The 26,291-nt window shown below is 43.4% G+C and overlaps 2 protein-coding genes across 7 annotated transcripts in view; one reads left to right on the forward strand and one right to left on the reverse strand.

Moving 5' to 3' along the window:
• The window catches only part of fyco1a (FYVE and coiled-coil domain autophagy adaptor 1a), a 225,776-nt gene that overhangs the window by 56,631 nt on the left and 142,854 nt on the right, over positions 1 to 26,291 (reverse strand). The window lies entirely within an intron of this gene.
• Positions 984 to 24,017, forward strand: LOC137382683 (C-C chemokine receptor type 9-like). Its single transcript, XM_068054966.1, is given in 4 exon segments — positions 984 to 1,051; positions 21,338 to 21,422; positions 21,425 to 21,468; positions 21,675 to 24,017. Coding segments are annotated over 4 exon segments (1,269 nt in total). The 5' UTR covers positions 984 to 988; the 3' UTR covers positions 22,752 to 24,017.

The following is a 26,291-nucleotide window of genomic DNA, read 5'->3' on the forward strand; positions in this document are numbered from 1 at the left end:
GCAGCACTCTGGTTCTGCTTAGTCCCCTCTGTTTCCAGGATTTTCTAGTTGGCCTTGTAAGAATGCAAATTAAAAAAAAACACAACCTTGCACATGGTTCAGAGAGAGCGAGCACAATGGGGTCTGTGGCAAGCGGCCTGGCCAACACGGCCCATGGTAGGCAGGTGCCAGATTTTCCGGATGCACAGGGCAAATGTTCACTGGGATATGCCCATCGTGGTGTGGATCAGCCCCATGCAAATTATATGTCTTCCCGCTGCCACCAGAAAGTGGCCTCGACTCCTTAATAATTATAATTTTTTTGAATAAAAGATAATGCCTGGAGACCTGAAAGGGCCACTGGAGGACTTTAGGGGGCTTGGGCAACCACAGATGTGCAGGTACCAGGGTTTCGGGTAGTCATGAAAGAGTTGAGCACTGAACATGTGGCCAAAGAGATATTTGAAGTCAAATGAAAATGTAAATAATGTTTACTTCCACTGGCCCCACAAATGCTGACAGGGTCAGCCCTGGAGGACACCAATGGGTGCAATCCTGACATAACCACAAGAATCATGAACCAAGGAGTTTCACGGTCAATTTTTTTTGGTGCCGAAGGAAGTAATCCCTACATATTTAAAGAAGTGATACCGTCAGTTGTTTTAATATTTTAAATTTAAACCTTTCTCTTCCAAACCATTGTAACCATTTTTTAGAATTAATGTGGAATATGATTTTTGAACAATGATAAGCAAAGTACACTAAATATAAATTGAAATAATTTATCAAAGGGCTAAAAGCTGCAATTCCTGAGTTTCATCATTTGTGCACCTAATTTTTAGATGTGTGATATAGCAATTTGCAAAAGATTCTAAAAATAGTGATACGGGAAACTGATCTGTGAAACTGCAAACATTCTGGTTACAAGAACCTCAGACCTAGAAATTAATTTGGCCCCAAAAACAAGACTGTCACTAATAGACTTTCTTTTTTGTAGGCGATGCTCAACATGAGGCAGGAGGCAGTGACTGGAGGAGATCAAGCCAGTGTGTACACTTTTCCCCCACTGGAGGTAGGTGTGCTGGATCTCACAGGCAGAGGGTGAGTCATGGCCATGGTGAGTGGCAATGCTGTAGGACACATTGCACAGGGTTTCATCACACCATATCCTCTTTACGGATCTGGCCTGAGTAAACTGGAATCAAAGATAGGCAGGCAAAACTGTAACTGAATAATGGGCTGCTTTTAAAGAGGAGATAGCTTGGGTACAGTCAAGATACATTCCCACAAGGGGGAAAGGTAAGGCAAGCAGATCCAGAACTCCCTGGACGACAAAAGAAATGGTAAGATGAAGCAGAAAAGTGGTGCATGACAGCTGTCAGGTGGATAATACAATTGAGAACCAGGCTGAATATAAAGGATCAGAGGGGAAGTGAAAAACAAGTAACAGAAGCAAAGTGAGAGTATAAGAGACTCGCAGCTAACATAAAAGGGAATCTAAAAGTCTCCCGTAGGCACATAAATAGTAAAAAGATGGTAAAAGGAAGAGTGGGGGCCGATTAGGAACCTGAAAGGCGGTTCACGCATGGAGGAAGGGGGCATTGCTGAGGTACTAAATGAGAACTTTGCTTCTGTCTTTAGCAAGGAAGAAGATGCTGCCCAAGTTATGGTGAAAGAGGTGGTTGTTGAGACACTGGATGGGCTAAAAATTGATAAAGACAAGGTGTTAGATAGACTGGCTGGACTTAAAGTTGACAAGTCACCAGGACCGATGAGGTGCATCCAAGAATACTTAGGAAAGGGTAGAAATTGCGCAGGCACTGACCATAATCTTCCAATCCTCTTTAGATACAGGCGTGGTGCCAGAGGACTAGAAAATTGTAAATTTTATACACTTGTTCAAAAAAAGAGTATAAGGACAAGCCCAGCAACTACTGGTCAGTCAGTTTAACCTCGGTGGTAGAAAATGATAATTTGGGACAAAATTAAGTCACTTGGACAAATGTGGATTTATTAAGGAAAGCCAGCATGGATTTGTTAAGGGCAAATCGTGTTTAATTAACTTGCTTGAGTTTATTGATGAGATAATAGAGAGGGTTGATGAAGGTAATGCAATCGATGTGGTGTACATGAACTTTCAAAAGGCATTTGATAAAGTGCTACATAGCAGGATTATCAGAAAGGTTGGGGCCATGGAATAAAAGGGACAGTGGTGACTGGTTGTTTTTCAGACTGGAGGAAGGTACATAGTGAGGTAAAGGGCACAATTTCAAAATTTACAGATGACACAAAACTTGGAAGTATTGTGAACTGTGAAGAAGTTAGTGATAAATTTCAACAGGACATAAACAGGCTGGTGGAATGGGCGGACAAGTGGCAGATGAAATTTAATGCTGAAAATCGTGAACTGATTCATTTTGGTAGGAAAAATGCAGAGAGGCAATATAAATTAAAGGGTACAATTCTAAAGGGGGTGCAAGAGCAGAAGGACCTGAAGGTATATGTGCACAAATCGCAGAAGATCACAGGGCAGATTGAGAAAACAGTTAATATAGCATACGGAATCTTGGGCTTTATAAATAGGGGGATAGAGTATAAACACAAGGAAGTTATAATAAACCTATATAAAACATTAGTTCGGTTCAGTACTCCACAAGTGGAGTATTGTGTCCAGCTCTGGGCACCACACCTTTGGAAGGATGCTTAGGCATTAGAGAGGGTGCAGAAAAGATTCACAGGAATGGTTCCAGGGATGAGGAACTTCAGTTACGTGGATAGGGTGGAAAAGCTGGGTCTGTTCCCCTTGGAGAAGAGATGATTTAGTGGAGATTTGATGGAAGTGTTCAAAATCATGAGGGGTCTGGACAGAGTAGACAGGGAGAAAATTTCCAATTGGTGGAAAAATACAGAACCAGAGAATATAGATTTAAGGTGATTGGCAAAAGAAGCAACAGTGATATGAGGAAAAACATTTTTACACAATGAATGGTTAGGATCTGGAATAAACTGCCTCAGAGCGTGGTGGAGGCAGATTTAATTGAGGCCTGCAAAAGAGAACTGGATAATTATATGAAGAGAAAAAATCCGCAGGACTACGGAGAAAAGGCAGGGGACTGGGACTAGGTAAGTTGCTCTTGCAGAGAGCCAGCATAGGCACGATGGGCCAAATGTCCTTCTTCTGTGTTTTAACCATTCCATGTCGATTGATCGACACTCCCAAGAATGTGGCCAAAGAGCTAATAAGATTTTCAAGGTTACTTTCCCAGCTGGGGGAGAGTCCACTCTAACACCTGTATCACCCAGTCGGACACCAAATCCCCTAGCAACTAGCCTCACTTTAGCCTTATAAGTTCCATCTGCAAGTACTTTTTTCAGTACAAATCCACCTATGTGACAAGGCTGGTTGCCACTTATCTGGTATCTCAGAATAAACTCCAAATTCTCTCCAACTATCTAATTACCTTTGTTTTGCCTCTCTTATTCGTTGATCCTCATGTTTATTGGCAGCCACCAAACCTCATGATCATGAGGACTTATGCTTCTAGTTCTGTTCTGTGGTCTTCATTTCACTGTATAATCTATTCAAGCTATGACCTCTACTCGCACTTTTATGTCTGTCGGGACTATTACTGTGAGATCTCCTCCTTGCATTATCAGAGGCTGTTTCTCTGGTACATGATCGTTTTCTGACACAAGAGTTACTTTCGGACTCACTTGTAGAACTTGCACTGTGTTTTCATACATTCCACTCTTTCAGCCCATTCTGCCATTCAATGGAGCTCACTTCTTGGGCATCATCCTGAACATTCAACCAATATTTAAACTTGTGCAGGGTTTTGGTGAGACCACATCCGGAGTACTGTGTGCAGTTTTCGTTTCCAAATTTAATAAAGGATATACTTGCATTGAGGCAGTACAGCAAAGGTTCACTAAATTGCTCTCTGGGATGAGGGGGTTGTCCTATGATGACAGGCTGAGTAAATTGGGCCTATACTCTCTGCAGTTTAGAAGGTTGAGAGGCGATCTCATTGAAACATACATGGTTCTGAAGGGGCTGGTTAGGGTAGACACTGAAAGAACACTGGTCGGGAAATCTAAAACACGGGGGTACAGTCTCAGGATAAGGAGCCGATCATTTAGGACTGAGATGGTGAGAAATTACTTTACTCAGAGGGTTGTGAATCTTTGGAATTTTCTACCTCAGAGGGTATGGATGCTCCATCATCGAATACATTTAAGGCTGGGTTAGACAGATTATTGGTCTCTTAGGGAATCAAGAGATATGGTGAGTGGGCAGGAAACTGGAGTTGAATCCTAAGATCAGCCATGATCGTATTGAATGGTGGAGCAGTCTCGATGGGCCATATGACCTACCCCTGCTCCTATTTCTTGTGTTCTTGCCAGTAGCTTTTCCTGCACGTCCTACAATTGTCGCATCCCTTTATTCACTTGACCCCTCTGGAATGTATGTCACCAAAATACCTCTGAGCAATTGGACTCTGGATGCAATAGCTCTGTCCTGTGTGTCCTGATCATTACCCACTATCCAGTCCTTGATTTACCATATTCTGTTCCTCAGGATCTTCATCACAAAATACATGAGCTTTTGAGGTTTACCTGTTTACTTCTATCAGCTGCTCAGAGTCTGAGATTTGTAATTAATATTGATTAATCATGAGAAATGAACCTTAACACAGTTTGATTGCCACGTTTGATAAGTACTGGCTTACAATCACGACCTATTATCTTACCAGTGCCTTTCCATTCCCTATGATGCTCTCTTAAAATGCACCAAATCTCCCGAATTAAATTCTGTCTCGGATGGTTTTATATAATGTCTCAGAGCTTTCTGAATTTTCTTAAGGGGATATAATGTCTTGACTGGGTAAACTGCAGATCCACTGACTTTCCAAAAATAATTGTCTTATCATGCTCCATGACAAGTTTCATTTGTGCCTTTTTCATAGGTTTACTCAACAGCATAGACCACATTAGTAGTGAAAAATGGCTTACTCCAGCTATTTTACACAGAATTACAACTCTCTTTAATTACCACAATGTGTTGCCATCACCAAACCTAAAGCAAGTTGTACTTTTATACTCCTTAACCTTGCATTAATCCTCACTACTTAGTGAATCTAGATAACATTTTAACCAATCTATTCCACATACTGTCGAAGTATAAGCACTATCTAGTACAGCACAATTGAATGAGTCCACGACTAGCATATTAATTTCAGGGATAAAATGCCTCGCGTCCAGTACAATTTGCTCAGATTCATCATTAGCTTCATCGTTTGCCTCAGAATTCTCTGTGTCACGAGTCATTTCAAGCGCTCTGCCTCTCTGCTTTGGGCAGTACACCACAAAATGACGCTTCAAGTTACACCTGAAAAACCAACTAACTGTTCCTTGGGCATTCCTGGGATTCATTCACCTATTAATGCTGTTGCAATTCTGTTTTCTGGTATAATAGCGAGATCTGCTAAAGGTGCTTTAATCCTCATTCCACTTGTCTGTAACCCTTCCAGTGTATATATGTCTGCATCCACTTTCTGCGCCATTTTCAGATCTGCCAATCACTGTGTCCTCTATTCTTTAAATCACTGTGGAATGTCCCACTTATTCCACCAAGGCTTCAGGAAATGACTGTTCCCCTTGTAATTTTTTTAAGGCAGCAGACATCTGATCCAACAGGGTCTCCCTTTCTGAGAACCGAACACCAGTTAGAAGCAGTAGTTTTTCCATATGAGACACCTTAGCATAATCCAACAATTTAAATGCTGGCACTGAACTAGGGATCATTAAATTGAATTCTGTCACTCTTTTATGCAGTCTTGTTAAAATCCATGATCAATTCCTCCATCAAATAACCATCGGTTTACCAAAATCGATCAAAGTCTGACCATGCCTCATAGGCATTTAATAGATCATCTTTCTTGTAACTTTCATCAAACTACTCTAATAGAAGATCAAACCTTCATCAGTAGCCAACTGATGGGCATACAGATCACAAAATGCTTTACGTCTGATTTTACTTCTGGTAGGAAATGACAACACCAAGGCCATACCTGGTTTTCTCTTTGGTAAGGACATAATGCATGTCCACATATCCACTTCATTCTTCCACGGGTCATATGGTTCAGACTCCATGAATATCAGAGGGTAATTATACGCCAACAATTTCCACTTGCTTTCTGCCATTTCTCACAAAGGCTAGTAGGATTGTAGTCTTCTGTCTGAATTTTTTTAAAGCTTCAAACCTTCACCTTTAGGCAACCATCCTCTGCCACCATGTTACATTCTAGAAAGCTAGTTGCTGAAGTATAGTACTTGCGCCAATCTTTACTCAGCCTTACATTTTTTACAGAGTTAAAACATTACAAGCGTACACCTCCTAACTCAAGCACGCCACAATTTCAATAAGTGTCTTTTTATATGTGCTCAAGTGAAACCCCAGTTATTGCCCACCGCTTGCATACAATTAAACACAATTAATATACAATTAACACTCAAGGTCCAGAGCTGCTTGAAGCTTCCTACGGTCAGTAGAAAGCTGCACATCCATAGGAACATAGGAATTGCTAGATGAGAAAAACTAAGGTCCATCAAGTTTGCCTATCATTCTGGTAGTCGCATGATACAATAATAATGGATGCTGTTGATTAACCATAGCAATCAATCTCTCTCAACTAGTCCACAACAGACCCAGACATGAGGTGAGGAAAATCTCAATGGTGGAGAACTTTGGCATTCATAGGTCAAAGTCACCTTTTTCCTCCCCCACACGCTACATATACGTGACATGCCTCAAATTATTCGTACTATACCCCAACATGTTATTTTCTGAAAGAAGTCTATCTAATTTACATTTGAATGGATCAATACTAACTGCTTCCACTATTTGCACAAAAAGCCTGTTCCATAGATTTACCATTCACTCACCTAAATATTGGACCCGATTTTAACTCTATGTAAGTATTCTTTCTGCATAGTAGTTTTGAATTTACACTGCCTGAAGTGCAGACTATATTGTTTTGTTCTATTGTTTTGGACAAGGTGAAATAGCTTGGCATGGTCCACATCGTCTAATCTGTTTAGAATCTTAAAAACTGCAATTATATCACTTCTCAACCTTCCCATGTCCATTGAGAGCATGCTTCATTTATATAATCACTCCTCATAATCTAATCACTCCATCCGCTCTGTCATTCTGGTTGCTCTCTTCTGCACCCAATCAACAGCTGCAACATCTTTTTTCTACAATGGCAAATAGAACTGTACATATCCATTCAGGGAGTGGAATACCTTCCTATTGAGAAAGATGCCAGAATGGTAATGGGAAGCACACCGGAAAACATGAATGCTGTCTATGACACCTTGGACCCTGGGGAGACTCGGTCTATACAGAATGTTTTGAATGTGTTCCTCCTGCTGAAGACAGCAACTACATTAAACAATGCACACCAACCATAAGATGCCATTGCAGCCTGAAAGTACTCCATGGTATAAATGATAAGGGCCACTGTGGCCAATAGTCACAGGCTGTACTGTCAATGCCCTGCTTTGGGCAGTTGTTACTGCAGCAGGTGACACAGTTTGGTGACAGTCTCCTTTGTGAAGTGCAGTGCCTTATACATTGCCCCTTGGTGAAGTTAAGATATGATGAGTGCTCCCTAAAGAGCTGCTGTGGGCATGGTTTCCTGCACAGGGCCCTCCTTTTCCTCACTGATTTCACAGCTGCCTCTGCACTCTCCTGTCTTCTTTACTACTGTCCCTCCTCCTCCAGATCCAAAGAAAGACCTACCAGACCACCTACGACTGGAATAACCTCTTTACAAAACAAAGGCAGCCCAGCAGCAAAAAATTGATCCTAGAAATTAGAATTCACTGGTGGAATGCAGAAAATTGCCAAAAGGATGGCCCATTATGCACTTGGTTTCACCTGTGCCATGAATTTCTGGAACATCAGGTCAAAACGAGCACTGGCTTTCATTGTTTCTTCGATGTGTTGGTCATGAATCAGTCATACATTACATTTAGCAACTCTCACTCAATCCCAAAACAGAATGCTGATAGGGCTAGACCAAGTTCTGTATTAAGGTGAAGGGTAGGACCAACAAGTCCAGGGAACCCTGGATGTCAAGGGATATAGAGTATTGGATCAGGAAAAAAAAGGAAGCTGATGGCAGATTCAGAGCACTGAAAACAGCCGAGGCATTACAGGTAGGGGCATTGGAGTGGAGGGGAAATCCCTCCAGAGGATTTGTTTTGGCCGCAGGAACGGCCTGTCTTCTCCGCGGCCCGTCACTGGAGCATGGAGCCTGCTGCCACGGGGTTGCCTCCACGGAGCTGCTGGGCTCCGCACTCAGCGAGGGTCCACTCCGACACTGGCTAGATCCTGGTGGAGCCCTCGCATCCCCCCCGCATTAGGTGCTTAATTGATCGCTATTGGCGACATGCTGCTGCTGGGCGAGTAGCCACTTCCGATGTTCACCCGTCTCTGCCAAGAATGCTGAGAGGTTGCGCCCTTATCTCCGATCTTGCTCCAGGTCCTGCCTTCAAACACGCCTCTGTGGGACTAGGACGATCCAGCCCAATAGATCAGGTGGGACCTAACCAATGATTTATAAAGCTTTAGCATTACTCCCTCGCTTTTGTACTCTATGCCTTTGTTTATAAATCCAAGGATCCTGTATGCTTTTTTTTTAACAAAGTGATTCTTGACAACGCAGCTGGCGGGGACGTCATCCGACTGCGCCAAACTGCGCACATGCGCAAATGGGCTCCTGCTCTCTGCGCGTGCGCAGAGTTCCGCATTGCAAGGACTGGTTGGCGCATGTGCGGATGACGTCATCATGTGTATTGCCAGGACTGGTACACGCATGCCCAGATGACGTCATCGCATAATGCGGGATAGAGAGCAAGCGGAGAAGCGGGGAGTGGGGGAGAGAGTGGAGTCTGGGACAGTGAGCGGTATGTGGGGGAGAAGCGGGGAGAAAGCGGGGTGGTGGGGGAGAGCAGGATGTGGGGGGAGAGCAGGGGAGGGAGCAGCCGAAAACCTTGGTGGCGGCGGGTGCGCTCTCCTCCTGCCCCCCTGCCCACGCTCCGGCAATTCCCCCCCCACCCCATCCTTCCAGCCATTCACCCCGCCCGCTCTCTCCGGCCATCCCCCACCCCCCCTACTCTCCCCGGCCATTCCCCCACCGCCTGCCCGCTCTCTCCGGCCATTCTCCCCCCCCACCCCCTCTCTCCGGCCATTCCCCCCCCCCACCCCCTCTCTCCGGCCATTCCCCACCACCCCCTCCCCCCGCCTGCTCTCTCCGGCCATTCTCCAGCCAGCCGATCTCTCCGGCCATGTGTTTACGTTGCCTTTGTGTGATTATTTGAGCAGCGCCATCTTTAGTCCTGGCAGCTGCCTGAACGTCGCTGACTGTGATGCTTTAGTTGAAGAGGCTGCATTTGCACATGTGCCAGTGCAGCGCCACCTAGTGGCTACGTTGTCAGCAAACACAGCCTTTTTTTAAACAGCCTTTTCAATGTGTCCTGCCTTCTTCGAACACTTGAGTACGTACACATTCGGGTTTTTCTGTTCCTGCACTCCCTTTACAATTGTACCATTTAGTTTATATTGCCTATCCTCATTCTTACTACCAAAGTTCATGAGTTCACCCTTCTCTGCATTAAATTTCATCTGCCATGTGTTTGCCATTTCACCAGTCTACGTCTTCCTGAAGTCTGTTACCATTACTATCTTCCTCACTATTTACTACATTTCCGATTTTTGTATCATCAGCAAACATTGAAATTATGCCCAGTATACTGTCATGCAGACCCCCACCTGTCAAGAATGAAGCACATTAATTTTGTCATATGAACATTGATTTGAAAACTGTTGCTGAAGTGAAGAAAGCACTTGTTAAAAAAAAAATCACCAGGCCCTTGGCTGGAAAGACATTTGCATATGTAAAAGGGTAGCTAGGGAGAGAGTAGGTCCCCTTAAGGATCAGTGTGGTAATTTTTGTGTGGAGCCATGGGAAATGGGTGAGGTCTTAAATGAATACTTCTCGTCTGTATTTACCGTGGAGAAGGTCATGGAAGCTAGTGAGTTCAAGGGAGGGAACAGTGATATCCTGGAGCATATCAACATTACAAAGGAGGAGGTGTTGGAGGTTTTGAAACGCATTAAGGTGGATAAATCCCCAGGGCCTGACCAGGTGTATCCTAGGATGCTATGGGAAGCAAGGGAGGAGATTGCTGGGGCCCTGGCAGAGATTTTTATGTCATCGTTAGCCACGGGTGAGGTAGCGGAAGACTGGAGGATAGCTAATGTTGTGCCTTTATTTAAGAAGGGCAGCAGGGATAAGCCATGGAACTACAGGCCGGTGAGCCTTACATCAGTGGTGGGGAAGTTATTGGAAGGGATTCTGACAGACAGGATTTATATGCATTTAGAAAGGCAAAGTCTGATTAGGGATGTCAACATGGCTTTGTGCATGGGAAGTCATGTCTCACGAATTTGATTGTGTTTTTTGAGGAGGTGACCAAGAGGATTGACGAGGGCAGGGCGATGGACGTTGTCTACATGGACTTTAGCAAGGCCTTTGACAAGGTCCTGCATGGTAGGCTGGTTCAGAAGGTTCGAACACATGGGATCCAGGGTGAGCTAGCCAATTAGATACAAAATTGGCGTGGTGATAGGAGGCAGAGGGTAGTGCAGGGGTGGTTTTCAGATTGGAGGCCGGTGTGCCGCAGGGATCGGTGCTGGGCCCTCTGTTGTTTGTCATATATATTAATGACTTGGATGTGAATGTCGGGAGCATGATTAGTAAGTTTGCAGATGACACCAAAATTGTGGTATAGTGGACCGTGAAGAAGGTTGTCTAAGGTTACAACAGGATATAGATAAACTGGGAAAGTGTGCAAGGGATTGGCAAATGGAATTTAACGCAGACAAGTGTGAAGTGATGCATTTTGGGAAGTTAAACCAGGGCAGGACATATACAGTGAATGAAAGGGCCCTGGGGAGTGTTGTTGAGCAGAGAGGCCTTGGGGTGCAAGTACATAGTTCCCTAAAAGTGGCAACACAGGTAGACAGGGTGGTGAAGAAGGCATATGGCATGCTTGCCTTCATTGGCCGAGGAATTGAGTACAAGAGTTGGGACATCATGTTACAGTTGTACATAATGTTGGTTAGGCTGCATTTGGAGTAGTGTGTGCAGTTCTGGTCGCCGCACTACAGGAAAGATGTGATTAAGCTCGAGAGGGTGCAGAAAAGATTCACAAGGATGTTGCCTGGTTTGGAGGGCTTGAATTATAAAGAGATTGGATAGGCTGGGTCTGTTTTTCCTGGAGCGAACGAGGCTGAGAGGGGGCATGATAGAGGTGTATAAAATTATGAGAGGCATAGATAGGGCAGATAGCCAGAGGCTGTTTCCCATGGTAGGGGTGATGAAAACTAGAGGGCATAGATTTAAGGTGAGAGGGAGGAGGTTTAAAGGGGATTAAAGGGGTAAATTTTTCACACAAAGAATAGTGGGTATCTGGAATGAACTGCCAGAGAAGGTGGTGGAGGCAGGAACAGTAGCAACATTTAAGATGCTTGAATGAGCAAGGCATAGAGGGATATGGAATTAATGCAGGCAGGTGGGATTAGTATAGATCGGCATTAAGGGCGGTATGGACATGGAGGGCCGAAGGGCCTGTTTCTATGCTGTACGACTCTATGACTCTGTATTAACAGACAGTGCTTGTGAAGCCAAAAAGGGTTACTTCCCTTATCCAATTTAACCCACAATGGACTTTGAGCACCAGACATTGACGGTGAGGAGCTCAAATTTCAGGATGACTGCTGGGATGGCCGAATCCACAATGAGACATGGTCAGACCAGCTGGTCACATGACTAGCCTGCTTAGCAACCTGGTTTTTCTGAATTGTACGAACAGTTTGAACTGAGAGTGTCTGTTTGCTCCTGGACTAAAAAGACCTCTCCTGGCTGGCTCGCCATAGCCTCTCCTGTCTGGCTCTCCCATCTCTTCTCGTGGAACTCCAAATCCACCGAAGACACATGAACCCCAAGAGAGAAAGGTCTCCTACAGCAAACAAGGCTCAAGAAGAATCCTGGGCCCAAATGAAGAGCAAGATCTACCTACAATCAAGGACTCTCCAGTGAGCTTGAAGAACTATAACGAAAACCCTCTTCAGAGATTGCCTCGAACTTTTCCACTTTATTTTTCTTCTGCTCTCTTCTGTCTCTATCTGCATGTGTGCATCACGTATGCATGCTAGCGTGGGTGCGTCCTATATCCATAGGCGTTAACCGAATTAGAGTTTAAGTTTAATACATTTCAACCTTTCTTCTTTAAACCTAAGAAAACCTGTTTGTGCTGGTTTCTTTGCCTTATAATTGGAAAGCAGTGAACAAGGATTCACTAAGACGGAGCTAAAAACACGGTGTGTTTAAAATTAAACCCTGTTACGGTAAGACCAGGTGAAGGCTGAAAGGAAACCTAGACCCCTTTCTCATCTGGTCGTAACAATACCCATGCCCAGGCCATTAATTTGTATCAAAAGGTACAGTGGTCCCAATACTGACCCCTAGGGGGCACCTTATAATGATGAAAATCTATTAATCATACTCTTGTTGAAATAACTTTTGGCAATTAAACTGAGGATTGATTTCACAATGCCACCACCACCACATGAAATAAAATGGCACATTAAGTGGAAATATAAATAGGTTTCCTGGGCACTACTTGTGAAGAAAATGTTTAAAAATCTATTCTGGTAACTGTCTCTCAGTTCTCCTCCACTCCACAATCTTTGTGTTTTCCTCTGTCTGTTTTAATTTGCTAGTCTCTCAGCTTCCCTATGTTTCTTTCGTTTCCCATGTATGACTCTTACCCTTTCACAGTTTTTTTTTGTTATTTGTCTATGCCCAACTCTTTCAGCCAGTCTGTACCTTCACTTGCCTACTCTGTCCTCAAGATTCCATGTTACACTCTTTTTTAGGTCAGTGGTGGTTATACAGATCAAGGGAAGGAGAAGGGTGGTGGAGCATGTTCAAGTGAAAGAGAAAGGAAGGTGCAGGAACAGGAGCAGAGGCTGAGGGAGATTAAATGATCTGTGGCTGGGATAAGGGTTTGAGAGTGAGGTTGCAAACAGTGTCATGCACACAAGAAGTGCGATGATACAAAAATTATGAACAAAATCTGAAGAGCTATAAAAACTGTCTTTTAAAAATGAACATTTCTTTTACAAAATGAATAATGCTCCAAAATAGCCACTGAAGAAAAAAAAGGGATTGGCTTTTGTATATTCAAACTGTCTGACATGGACAAAGGAAAATCTTCAAAGCTAAGAGGTGTCAATTGCACCCATCCTAAAACATTTTTTTTATTCGGTCATGGGATTTGGCATTGCTGGCTAGGCTAGCATTTACTCCCCATCCCTAATTGCCTTTTAGAAGGTGGTGGTGAGCCGACTTCTTCAATCGCTGCAGTCCACGTTGGGTAGGTACACCCATAGTGCTGTTAGGAAGGAAGTTCCAGGACCTTGACCCAGCGACAGTGAAGGAATGGAGATATAGTTCTAAGTCAGGGTGGTGTGTGGCTTGGAGGGGACCTTGCAGGTGGTGGTGTTCCTATGCATCTGCTGCCCTTGTTCCTCTAGGTAGTACAGGTCACAGTTTTGGAAGGTGCTGTCGAAGGAGCCTTGGTGCGTTGCTGCAGTACATCTTGCAGATGGTACACATTCCAGAATTGAATGTTTTCTTCTGAAACAAAGAAGGTGTGAAGTAGCCACATCCTGGACCATTCTGCAATCACCATGGCGAAGACACCAGAGTGTCTCCCACCAGGAGGTGAGAAGTAACACAGCTTTACCTTAAAAAGCAGCCTGGAGAGAGACACCCCCAGACAGAGAAAAGGAAAGCAGCATCCAGAGGCTTGCTTCCAGCAAACCAGAAGGCATGTGCCCTGCTGTAGAATCTGACATCTACACTATACAGCAGTGAACTAGAAGTGACCCACTGACTTCAACTGAACTTTCAACCAAGAGAGAAATCTATAATCACCTCAAGCCTGTGTCATGAAGATCCTACCTGCCAAGAATGAGGCATATCAATTTTGTCAATTTTAAACTGTTGCTTGAGTGAAGAAATGACTTGTTAGAGATCACCAGACACTTGGCTGGAGGATATTTGCATACTAAGAGACAGTGCTTGGAGAGACAAAAGAATTGCTCACTGATTCAATTAACAGAGACTGGGCTGGACAATGGTGATCCACATCTTGTCAGGGTGAGAGCCCGCCCCTCACTGAGAGCTTTGGAATCCACAAACACAGGAGTGGTTAGGCCAGCTGGTCCAGGTTTTTTGAACTAGACACAGGCCAATTTTGACGTCAGATTGCAACTGAAGCTGGAACAAGAAAGCCTCTCTCTCTCCTGGCTGGCTCTCTCTCGCTTTCTCACAAGCCACTGGACCCACTGATGTTGCTTAAAGCTCAAGAGAGAAAAGACTGCTACAACGAAACAAGTTGAAGCATGCACTGGGCCCCAACGAACAGCAAGACTTACCAGCAACCAAAGATTCCACATTGAACTTAAAGGACTGTTAGTAACTACCAGATATTGCCTCAAACTTTCCCCTTTATTCCTTCTACTTTTTCTGTCTCTATCTGCATGTGTGTTTATCACATATGCATGTTAGCGTGATCGTGTTGCGTACTTGTAGTTATTAACCGAATTAGAGTTTAAGATCAATAAACTTCCACCTTTTTTGCTTAAATCTAAGAAAACCTGTCTAATTGATTTATTTGCCTTACAATTGGAAAGTGGTGAACAAGGATCCACTGAGGAGGAGCTAAAAACAGCGTTTCTAAAATTAAACCCTGTTACGGTTAGACCATGGAAAGGCTGAGAGGGAACCCGAGACCCCTATCTCACCTGGTCGTAACACCTGCAACCAATGAGAACTTGATTTCCAAGACAATTCAACAAGTTTACCGTGACCTCCCACGAAACCAACCCCCCATTTATAATCATTTTCCCCTTTTTCCATCTCCATCTCTCTCTTCTTGTGTGTCTGTATGTGCACATGCATGTGTGAGTGGTTGTGAAATTTTTTCACGTTCCTCTTGGAAGGCTCTTTCTTTCTCCCTCTCTCTTTCCTCAAATTCAAGTTTCCTCTGTTCCAATTGTATCTTTGCTAACAATACCCTGTTGGAGTCTGCTTCTAACCCTGTTTCTGCTTCTTCAGATTCCAGGGAAATAATGGTTGGCCACTAGCCTTATGAGTTCAGACTTCCTAGCCTTGCCACGTACAGTGAGCCCACATTGCTCAGCCATTTTCCTCAACTCCTCGATAGCCAGTGCTTTTAACTTAACCCTGGCTTGGGGAGCTACTAGCTTCAGTTGCAGACTTGTCAGTATTCAATCACACACAACCACAAGAAAACCTGTGGTGAGAAAGAGGTCTAGGGTTCCCTTTCAGTCTTCACCTGGTCTTACCGTAACAGGGTTTAATTTTAAACACACTGTGTTTTTAGCTCCCCCTTGGTGAATCCTTGTTCACCGCTTTCCAATTATAAGGCAAAGAGACCAGCACACACAGGTTTTTACAGGTTTAAAGGAAAGGTTGAAATTTATTAAATTTAAATTCTAATTCAGTTGACACCTATGGATACATGTCACACCCACGCTAGCATGCATGCGCGATGCACACATGCAAATAGAGACAGAAAAAAGCAGAAGAAATAAAGTGGAATAAGTTTGAGGCAATTTCTTCGAGCTCACTGTAGAGTCCTTGATTGTAGGTAGATCTTGCTTTTTGTTGGGGCCCAATATTCTTCTTAAACCTTGTTCACTGTAGGAGACTTTTCTCTCTTGGGTTTCATGTGGCTTCAGTGGATTCAGAGGCTTGTGAGAAAGAGATGGGAGCAGACAGGAGAGATCTTCTCAGTCCAGGAGCAAACAGTCTTTCTGAGTTCAAACTCTCTGTGGCCAGTTCAACAGAAAACCCTGGAACAGCCAGTTAGTCATGTGACCAGCTGGTCCAACCAGCCCTGGCCTTTGTGGATTGCATCCTCCTTAGCAGGCCCTGGGTGGCGCTTCCTCACCTTTGATGTCTGTTAGTATGTAAATGTTTTTTCCCAGCCATGGCTGATCTGTTTAACAAGTCATTTCCTCGCTCCAACAACAGTTAAAAACCAATGTTCATGACAAAATTAATGTGCTTCATTCTTAGCAGGTGGGGTTCTAGCATGACAATATATATAAATATCCAGTTTGTTTGTATTTCCATTGCTGTACTTCCCATGAGCCTGACAGATGGGTTGAATGACCACCTTCTGTCCTGTAAAGTTTTGTGGGTAGAAATTTGCTATGGCCCATTTTGTGGAACACAACTTACAGGGCGCTTCCAAAGCGTGCCCGAAATGGAAGGCACCGCTTGTTTGAAATTGAGCTCGAGTCTTACTGGAATAACAGGGGTGAGCTGTCACCGTTTGTCACACCTCCAGTATGGATGTCCACTTGCAGCATCCAATTTGGGCCATCTGCCTTACCTTTCTTGAATTGGAACAGTTGGTGAGTGGTGTTCCACAAGTGTTTGTGCTGGTGCAGCTCTTATATTTTACTTGGGAATTGAGGAACAAATATGGAAATTTGCTGATTGCACCAAATTGAGGGTGGATATGACAAATTGTGAGAAGGATTGTGAGAGGCTGCAGGTTGACTGGCTAGCAGGATGAGCAAATAGGCGGCAGATACAGCTCAGTATTAAAAAAAATGCATTTTGGAAGTAATAGTAAAGAAATTTCAACAGAATGACATAGTTAGAGAGGCAAGTCCAAGTAATTACAAACCTATGAGTTAACATTTGAGGGAGGGAAAATTACAGGCCGGAAATTGGATGGTGCGTGCTTATTTTTGGAGTGCTGAATAGGTGTGTAAGCCTCCAATATGGGAGGCAGGAAGTGCATGTTCATTACGAGCTGCAAGTACGCCACCTACCTTATTGGTCTAGGCAAAAATAAAGATGCCCAGGGCCCACACCTGAAACAGGAGTTAGCACTTTTATGTATTCAAATGAGGGGTCAGCCTTGTTCAGGAAATCCTGGTCGACATGCAGCCTAACAGGTGGTTGTTAAAATGACGCCTGCAGGCCGCAACCAACTAGCTAAATGTTCAAAATATACTTACCTGAATATGGAGCACACCTCCTGGCTTCACATTTCAAACCATGCAGGCCACTTGTCCCCCACCATCCCCAAGTGCCACCACTACCTTCCCAATCCCAATTTCTAGCCACTATTCTTCCCAATCGTCACTAATTGCTACCCACCCTTCCCAATCTTGGTGTACTCACACCTCTAGTCTCTCCCCCCACTTGTCCTCGTCCCCTTTATGGACTTATTTGAGGGCTGCTGCTAAGGCCTCTTCTCTAGTGAGCTGCCTGGGAATGGTGATTATGTGTCTGTCAGTTCGATGGTAGTGAGGCCCGAAGCCTAATAGGTGCCTCGTGCCTATCCATTCAGAAACAGGGATCGTTCTCTGCACCTCCTTGTGCCAGTTTCAGACCGTGTACTAATTTCTAGAGCAGTCTTTAATTAAGAGTGACATTACTATGTATCTAGGTACCAGTATAGATTTCAAAATACACAATTGTACTTCAAAACAGATTTTTTTCAGCAGATAACAGACATGATAAATGGGGGAAATGCTGTGGATATAGTGTACACGAGAAAGCCTTTGACAAGGTAATTTATGGGGATTACTGAAGAAATTATGGGGCATGGAATTAGAGGGAGGATAGCAAACTGAATTAAAAACTGATTGGAAGGGAAAAAGAAAAAGAGTACAAGTTAAAGGCAGCTTTTTCAGAGTGGTTGGAAGTGGGTAGAGGTTTCCCGGGACTGGTGACATTTCTGTTCACCGTGTATTCAAGAAAAGAGGGAGAGAGATCTTACAAGCCAATTAGCCTGACATCAGTTGTTGGAAAAGCACTGGAATCTATTATTAGGGAAATCTTAACAATGCACTTAGAAAATCATATGATGATCAAAGTTAACAAGCTTTTACGAAAGGAAAATCGTGTTTGATGAATCTGTTAAGAGTATTTTGAGGATGTAACTAGTAGGGTAGATAAAAGGCAACCAGTAGATGTAATATATTTGGATTTCCAAAAGGCATTCAATAAGGTGCCACACAGAAGGTTAATACACAAGGTAACAGCTCATGGATTTGGCATTAATATTTTGGAATGGATAGAGAATTATTTAACGGACAGGAAGCAAACAGTAGGACTAAATGGGGCATTTTCAAGTTCTTTTGGGCCTCCTTATCTCGAGAGACAATGGATACGCGCCTGGAGGTGGTCAGTGGTTTGTGAAGCAGCGCCTGGAGTGGCTATAAAGGCCAATTCTGGAGTGACAGGCTCTTCCACAGGTGCTGCAGAGAAATTTGTTTGTTGGGGCTGTTGCACAGTTGGCTCTCCCCTTGCGCCTCTGTCTTTTTTCCTGCCAACTACTAAGTCTCTTCGACTCGCCACAATTTAGCCCTGTCTTTATGGCTGCCCGCCAGCTCTGGCGAATGCTGGCAACTGACTCCCACGACTTGTGATCAATGTCACACGATTTCATGTCGCGTTTGCAGACGTCTTTATAACGGAGACATGGACGGCCGGTGGGTCTGATACCAGTGGCGAGCTCACTGTACAATGTGTCTTTGGGGATCCTGCCATCTTCCATGCGGCTCACATGGCCAAGCCATCTCAAGCGCCGCTGACTCAGTAGTGTGTATAAGCTGGGGATGTTGGCCGCTTCAAGGACTTCTGTGTTGGAGATATAGTCCTGCCACCTGATGCCAAGTATTCTCCGAAGGCAGCGAAGATGGAATGAATTGAGACGTCGCTCTTGGCTGGCATACGTTGTCCAGGCCTCGCTGCCGTAGAGCAAGGTACTGAGGACACAGGCCTGATACACTCGGACTTTTGTGTTCCGTGTCAGTGCGCCATTTTCCCACACTCTCTTGGCCAGTCTGAACATAGCAGTGGAAGCCTTACCCATGCGCTTGTTGATTTCTGCATCTAGAGACAGGTTACTGGTGATAGTTGAGCCTAGGTAGGTGAACTCTTGAACCACTTCCAGAGCGTGGTCGCCAATATTGATGGATGGAGCATTTCTGACATCCTGCCCCATGATGTTCGTTTTCTTGAGGCTGATGGTTAGGCCAAATTCATTGCAGGCAGACGCAAACCTGTCGATGAGACTCTGCAGGCATTCTTCAGTGTGAGATGTTAAAGCAGCATCGTCAGCAAAGAGGAGTTCTCTGATGAGGACTTTCCGTACTTTGGACTTCGCTCTTAGACGGGCAAGGTTGAACAGCCTGCCCCCTGATCTTGTGTGGAGGAAAATTCCTTCTTCAGAGGATTTGAACGCATGTGAAAGCAGCAGGGAGAAGAAAATCCCAAAAAGTGTGGGTGCGAGAACACAGCCCTGTTTCACACCACTCAGGATAGGAAAGGGCTCTGATGAGGAGCCACCATGTTGAATTGTGCCTTTCATATTGTCATGGAATGAGGTGATGATACTTAGTAGCTTTGGTGGACATCCGATCTTTTCTAGTAGTCTGAAGAGACCACGTCTGCTGACGAGGTCAAAGGCTTTGGTGAGATCAATGAAAGCAATGTAGAGGGGCATCTGTTGTTCACGGCATTTCTCCTGTATCTGACGAAGGGAGAACAGCATGTCAATAGTCGATCTCTCTGCACGAAAGCCACACTGTGCCTCAGGGTAGACGCGCTCGGCCAGCTTCTGGAGCCTGTTCAGAGCGACTCGAGCAAAGACTTTCCCCACTATGCTGAGCAGGGAGATTCCACGGTAGTTGTTGCAGTCACCGCGGTCACCTTTGTTTTTATAGAGGGTGATGATGTTGGCATCGCGCATGTCCTGGGGTACTGCTCCCTCGTCCCAGCACAGGCATTTTCAAGTTGGTAAGTTGTAATTAATGGAGTGCCCCAAGGGTCGGTGCTGAGGCCTCAGCTATGTACAATCTATATTAATTACTTTTACCAAGTATCTAAGTTTGCTGATGAAACAAAGCTAGGTGAGACTGTAAGCTGTGAGGACGACACAAAGAGGCTGCAAAGAGATATAGACAAGTTAAGTGAGTGGGCAACAAGGTGGCAGATGGAATAGAATGAGGGGAAGTGTGAGGTTATTTACTGCTAGTAAGAATAGGAAAGCAAAACATTTTTTAAAAGCCATGAAACTTTTAAATGTTGATGTTCAGAGAGACTTGGGTGTATTTGTACAAGGAACACAGAAAGTTAGCAAGCAATTAGGAAGGCAAATGGCATGTTGGCCTTTAATTGCAAGAGGATTGGAATACAAGAATAAAGATGTATTGCTACAATTGTACATGGCTTTGGTGACACCACACCTGGAGTACTGCGTGCAGTTTTGGTCAACACATTTAAGGAAGGATATACTTGCCTTGGAGGGGGTACAGCGAAGGTTCACTAGATTGGTCCCTGGGATGAGAGGGTTTTCCTATGATAAGAGGCTAAGTAATTTCGGCCTATATTCTCTTGTGTTTAGAAGAATAAGAGGTGATCTCATTGAAACATACCAGAGTCTGCAGCAGCTAGGCAGGATAGCCACTGAGAGGTTTTTCCCCCTGGCTGGGTACTCTAGAACAAGGGAGCATAGTCTCAGGATAAAGGGCCAATCACGTAGGATGAGGAGAAATTTCTTCACTCAAAGGGTTGTGAATCTTTGGAACTCTCTACACAGGAGGTTTTTGGACGCTCCATCACTGAATATACTTAAGACTGAGCTAGACAGATTTTTGGTCTCTCAGGGATTCAAGGGATATGGTAAGCTGGTGAGAAAATGGAGTTGAAGCCAAAGATCAGGCATGATCATATTGAATGGCAGAGCAGGCTCGAGGGTCCGTATGGTCTACTCCTGCTCCTATTTCTTATGTTCTTATGTGTATCTATGATTTTGATATAAGCCTAGATAGGGTGGTATTGAAATTTGTGCATGATACCAAACTAGGAGGTATGGTTAAATCATGAGAAGACCAAAGGAAGCTGCTAGGATGGTTTTAAGATGGGGAAATGGAGTAAATTTTGGCAGATGGAGTTCAATGTCAGTGTGAGATGATACATTTTGATACAAAAAAAATGGCGATAATAAAGAATGGAAGTAGGCTGTGGAGAAGCAGAGCAATTTGTGGGGAATATTAGGTTCGAGATCTCCTTTGGAGGGCCGTTAAACTATTAAACATGTAAGTCAGCATTCAATCAAAAATAGAACACGATTACTTCCTTTTTCTATTGTGCAACTGAAGGTTTCCGCTTCAAAGTCTAAGTCCATGCTAAGAAAGAAGACTTGGATGTGGTCTGGTGAGAAGAGAAGTCTTTGAAAACTTAAAAAAGCATTTGTGCATCTAAGTTCTGCACCTCCAAAAAGATGGCAAAGGTAAAAAATCTCTTTAATATGTAAATTATGGCTTCTGTTTTGACGGCAGGCTTATTCATTCTGCTTTTCCAGTTGTCCAGTAGAAGTAAATGCTTGTGACATTGTGGCTTCAATACATGGGGATTGTAAATACTCAACATAAGATGTAGATATAACTGTTCAATTTACAATCCAGTTTTCACTAATTGTCATAATTCTATTTTCAGATACCTGTTACCAAGATTTCAGTCATCACTGACAATAATTTGTACTTTGCCACACTTGATCCATCTCTGTTTGCAACACCCTGTGAAACATCAGGTGTCAGAAACTTTGGTAGGATATTTATGCCCTGTTTTTATTCAGTGATATTTGCGACAGGGCTTCTGGGGAATTCTTTGGTCATTCTGACATATGTGTGTTATGAGAGGCTGAAGACCATGACAGATGTCTACATGATGAATCTGGCGATTGCTGACTTGTTCTTCCTTTGCACCCTACCATTCTGGGCAGTTGATGCATACACTCAATGGATTTTTGGAACTTTTATATGTAAAATCGTGAACGGTGCATACACGGTCAACTTCTACAGCTGTATGTTAATACTCACCTGTGTGAGTGTCAACAGGTACAAAGCAATTGTTCAAGCAACGAAAATGCTCAACAGTAAAAATAAAAGATTACACAGTAAGTTAGTTTGTGTAGGGGTTTGGGTGCTTGCAATCATTTTGACTCTTCCAGAATTCATATTAAGTGAAGCATATACTGGCAAAACTGATAAAACTACCTGTACTATGGTATATCCTTCCAATTCAAGCAGCATCAAAGTGGGAGTGTATGTAACACAGATGGTAGTGGGATTTCTGATACCCTTTGTGACCATGATCATTTGCTACTCAATCATTGCAAAAACGCTGCTTCAGGATAAGGGGTTTCAGAAACACAAATCATTAAAGATTATAGTTGCAGTTATGGTTGCATTTGTGACTTGTGAGCTGCCATTCAACATTATATTGTTGATGCAAACTCTACAGATCTTCAGTGAAGAAATTGCTAGTTGTGAATACAGTGCAAATGTAGACTATGCAATTATTGTAACAGAGAGTATTGCATATGTGCACTGCTGTCTCAATCCTATTCTTTATGTATTTCTTGGAGTGAAGTTTAGAAACAGTTTTCTGAAGATTTTAAAAGATACTGGATGTATCAGTCAAAAACAATTGGCTGAGTATCTGAAAAGTGAGTGTGAGACAACACGACCTATATCGGGTATATCCGAATCAACAAGTATGCATCCTTTATAAAAAAAAATACTAGCTGCATCAGGATGCATAATTGTAAATTATGGGAAATGGCTCTAGAATTTCACAGGGGTTCTCCTGATCTCCCCCCATAACTTTGGAAAGACAACACCAGTTCTACTTACCAAAAGTGGCCCACTAAGTACTCACACTTCTGCCATAAATTTGTAAGGATAATTAAATTGCCAGTGTGTATTTCTAATTCCAACTCCTGCTCCTCTTCCACATGATTCTCTTTACAAATGTTGGAATATGCGTTACACTGTACAAATATTAAGTCAGTGATAGTAAAGTGGCTATATGATTTTGCTGGCTGCACATTAAAGGACCTGAATTTCCACAGGGTTCCTCCAATCTCTCCCTTCAACTTTGGTGGAAATGCTGATGAAGCAACATAAATAGCAGTTTTTACTTATTTATGCCGTTTTTCTGAATTTTCATTGATTTACGTCCAGTTATATCAGAAGATCAGGGTTTTGAACATGGCCATCCTAGCTCAGTTAAGTTTGATTCCAAGGTGTGCAGGTTTCTTATCTATCTTTAAACCAAAATTGTGAGTAGTGCATAACAACTGTTAAGTATAAAATCTGTTTAATTATGTGCAAATATATAATTACACACAAGTAATTGATAAGTTTGTTCAATATGTTTAAGTCCACTACTGTCTCAATCCTGTTCAATGTATTTCACGGCATGAAGTTTAGATAGTTTGTATCAGCCAAAAACAATTGGTCGCATATGTGAAATAAGAGTGTCAGGCATCACAATGCACGTCAGGTGCATCCAACACAATTAACAGTGAAATTACAAGTATATATGTGTGAAATAGCAGCATTTGACTTGGGGTCACTAATCTGCATGTAATTTCTACAAATACTGACTGACCTGCTGTGCATTTCTATTTGTATTTCAGATTTCCAACATTTGCTGAAGTATGTTTTAGATTTTTTAAAAAATTAATTACTTTATATGTATTGGAATTTTATACACCTATCATTAAATAGCTCAAAATTGGGAGAATTTGAAAAACATTCTCTAAATTTTTATAAAGCATTTTAAGTAATTTCAATTATTTTAAAGGCATGTATTTTGTTATATTTGCAATCATTCTGCATTCTTATTTTACCCTTTACAGTGCACTAAAAACAATGGAACTGACTTTATCTTGAGTTTTGATATGGATTTTCTTTCCTTGGGCTCTCTGAAGCAGATTATTACTTAAATATATAACCTTACAAATTTTATTTTCTTGATATCTTAGCATCTAAAAGTTAGCTCATTTGATCTTTGTTTAAAAAATGTTAAAATAAAAAACTTGTTTTGTTTTTGATTTATTGTTACTGAGACTTGCACTTGAATTTGACTGCCTGCTACTGGGTCAGACCACCCAAAGATATTTGTGCTGCACTGCCTCTCCCTCGCCCTGTGCTCAGAGCAACTTAGCACCAGGCATGGCTTTTTCTTTGGCCTTAACACTGTATTCCATAATTACGGAAGGGATGGAAGACCAGCACAGATCGGAGGGAAGGAGATTCGGACATCATGCCAAAATAACGCAGTTCACCAGATAAATAGCCACCACAGGGCCTCTGAGGATTTCTTTGGTGAGCTTCGCATCAGAAAAATTTGTTCTTCAAAAGTTGCCATGGGGCATCTCTGTGACTTGCTCTATTTGGCTCACAAGCTATGCTCTTCAGAATGCTCATCATCTGCTTTCTCTGTAGCAATTTCGGTCATCACTGTCCTCAAATTTTCCAGTTTAAGCTCCTTTCAGACAGCCACAGAGAATCTATGCAACATACACCAGAGCAGCACGGCATGCATAGACCAGGTGACTGATGTCTTTACAGCAGTCCAGCTCACTTGATAAGCTTTGACATCACAGCCAGGCACCAGACTGAAAGGGTCATAGGGTTTCATGGGATTGCTAGTTTCCCCATCAATGTCAGAAATAGAGTACCTCCTCACCTATGCAAACAGGAAGGGATTCCATTCCATAAATGTGCAGATAGTGCGTGACACCACTTAGAGCAGGGTTGTCCAACCTTTTCGTGTGGGGGGCCATATTACAATTTTTATCTTTCATAGGGGCCAGTGAGACAATTTCGGAAAGATGGGAAAGGCATTAAAAATTTATCTTACTAGTAATCAAAATGACAAATGTGCATTTTTGTGAAGAAGCTTTAAATGAGAAGATTAATTTATTGACTTACTTTCTCATCACTAGATTGGACACTGATTTAGTGATACCTGGCATCTTTTTGCCCGCATAAGTAGTCAATGCTTGCTCACACCCTTGTAGCGATGCGGAACATTCCAGATAGATGTCCATCTGCGAGGAGTGATCTTGATCACTCTCTCTCCCCCTGCGTTCCCCCACTCTGTGTACCACCCTCTCTGTGTTGTTTGCCCCCCCCGTGTTGTTCCCCTGTCTGTTTCATCCGCTCAGCGTCCTCCCCTCTCTCTCTGCCCTCCCCTCTGTCCTTCCCTCTCTCCCTCTCTCTCTCTCTCTCGGATAGTTGCAGTGAGCAGGATTGCTTAGCACAGCAGCTTTGTGGTTGATCAGTGTTTTCAGTTTCACAGCTGACAGCTGCTGACATCAGGAAGAGCACTTTCTGAACTTCGGACAGATTCAGGGTTTATAGGCCGCCTTTTAAAAAGAAAAGTCAGAATCTGTCGGAAAACCCCGAATCTGTCTGAAGTTGGGAAACTACTATTCCAGATGTCAGCACCTGTCAGTTGTGGAACTGACAGCGCAATGTTTTTAAAAAGCCCATCTATTGGCAACAAACCATTCAGCCTGCTGCCATGGTTGTTGATGATGCTGAACAGAAGCACAGATGTGGTACAAGAAGCCCTGTAAAGCTATCAAGCTGGTGATTGAAAGGATCATTAGACCTTTGAAAATACACTTCTGTTGGTGTGGGGTTGCGTGGTATGACTCAGATAGAGACTCCAGGATTAATATTCCCTGGTCGCTTTTCAACTTTGCCAGATAGGAACTGATCTTGTTGATATGGCGAAAAAGGTACTGGTTCTGTTGGGTCTTGTACTTCAGGAAACAGAACATACGCAGTGGTTAGCACTGCAGCCTCACAGCTCCAGCGACCCGGGTTCCATTCTGGGTACTGCCTGTGCGGAGTTTGCAAGTTCTCCCTGTGACCGCGTGGGTTTTCGCCGGGTGCTCCGGTTTCCTCCCACAGCCAAAGACTTGCAGGTTGATAGGTAAATTGGCCATTGTAAATTGCCCCTAGTGTAGGTAGGTGGTAGGAGAATTGAGGGAAGGTGGGGATGTGGTAGGAATATGGGATTAATGTAGGATTAGTATAAGTGGGTGGTTGATGGTCGGCACAGACTCGGTGGGCCGAAGGGCCTGTTTCAGTGCTGTATCTCTAAATTAAAAAAATAATGAATCCTTGTCAAAAGATGCACAGAGGGCGGATACGCTCAGATGTCTTCTTTACATGATTCACAGGATGACCTCCTTCTCCATCACTTGCAAATAAAGTGATGTTCCCTCAAACAAACACTCAGCCAACAAAC

The sequence above is a fragment of the Heterodontus francisci genome, chromosome 2 (genome assembly GCF_036365525.1).
Source record: "Heterodontus francisci isolate sHetFra1 chromosome 2, sHetFra1.hap1, whole genome shotgun sequence".
Lineage (NCBI taxonomy): Eukaryota > Metazoa > Chordata > Chondrichthyes > Heterodontiformes > Heterodontidae > Heterodontus > Heterodontus francisci.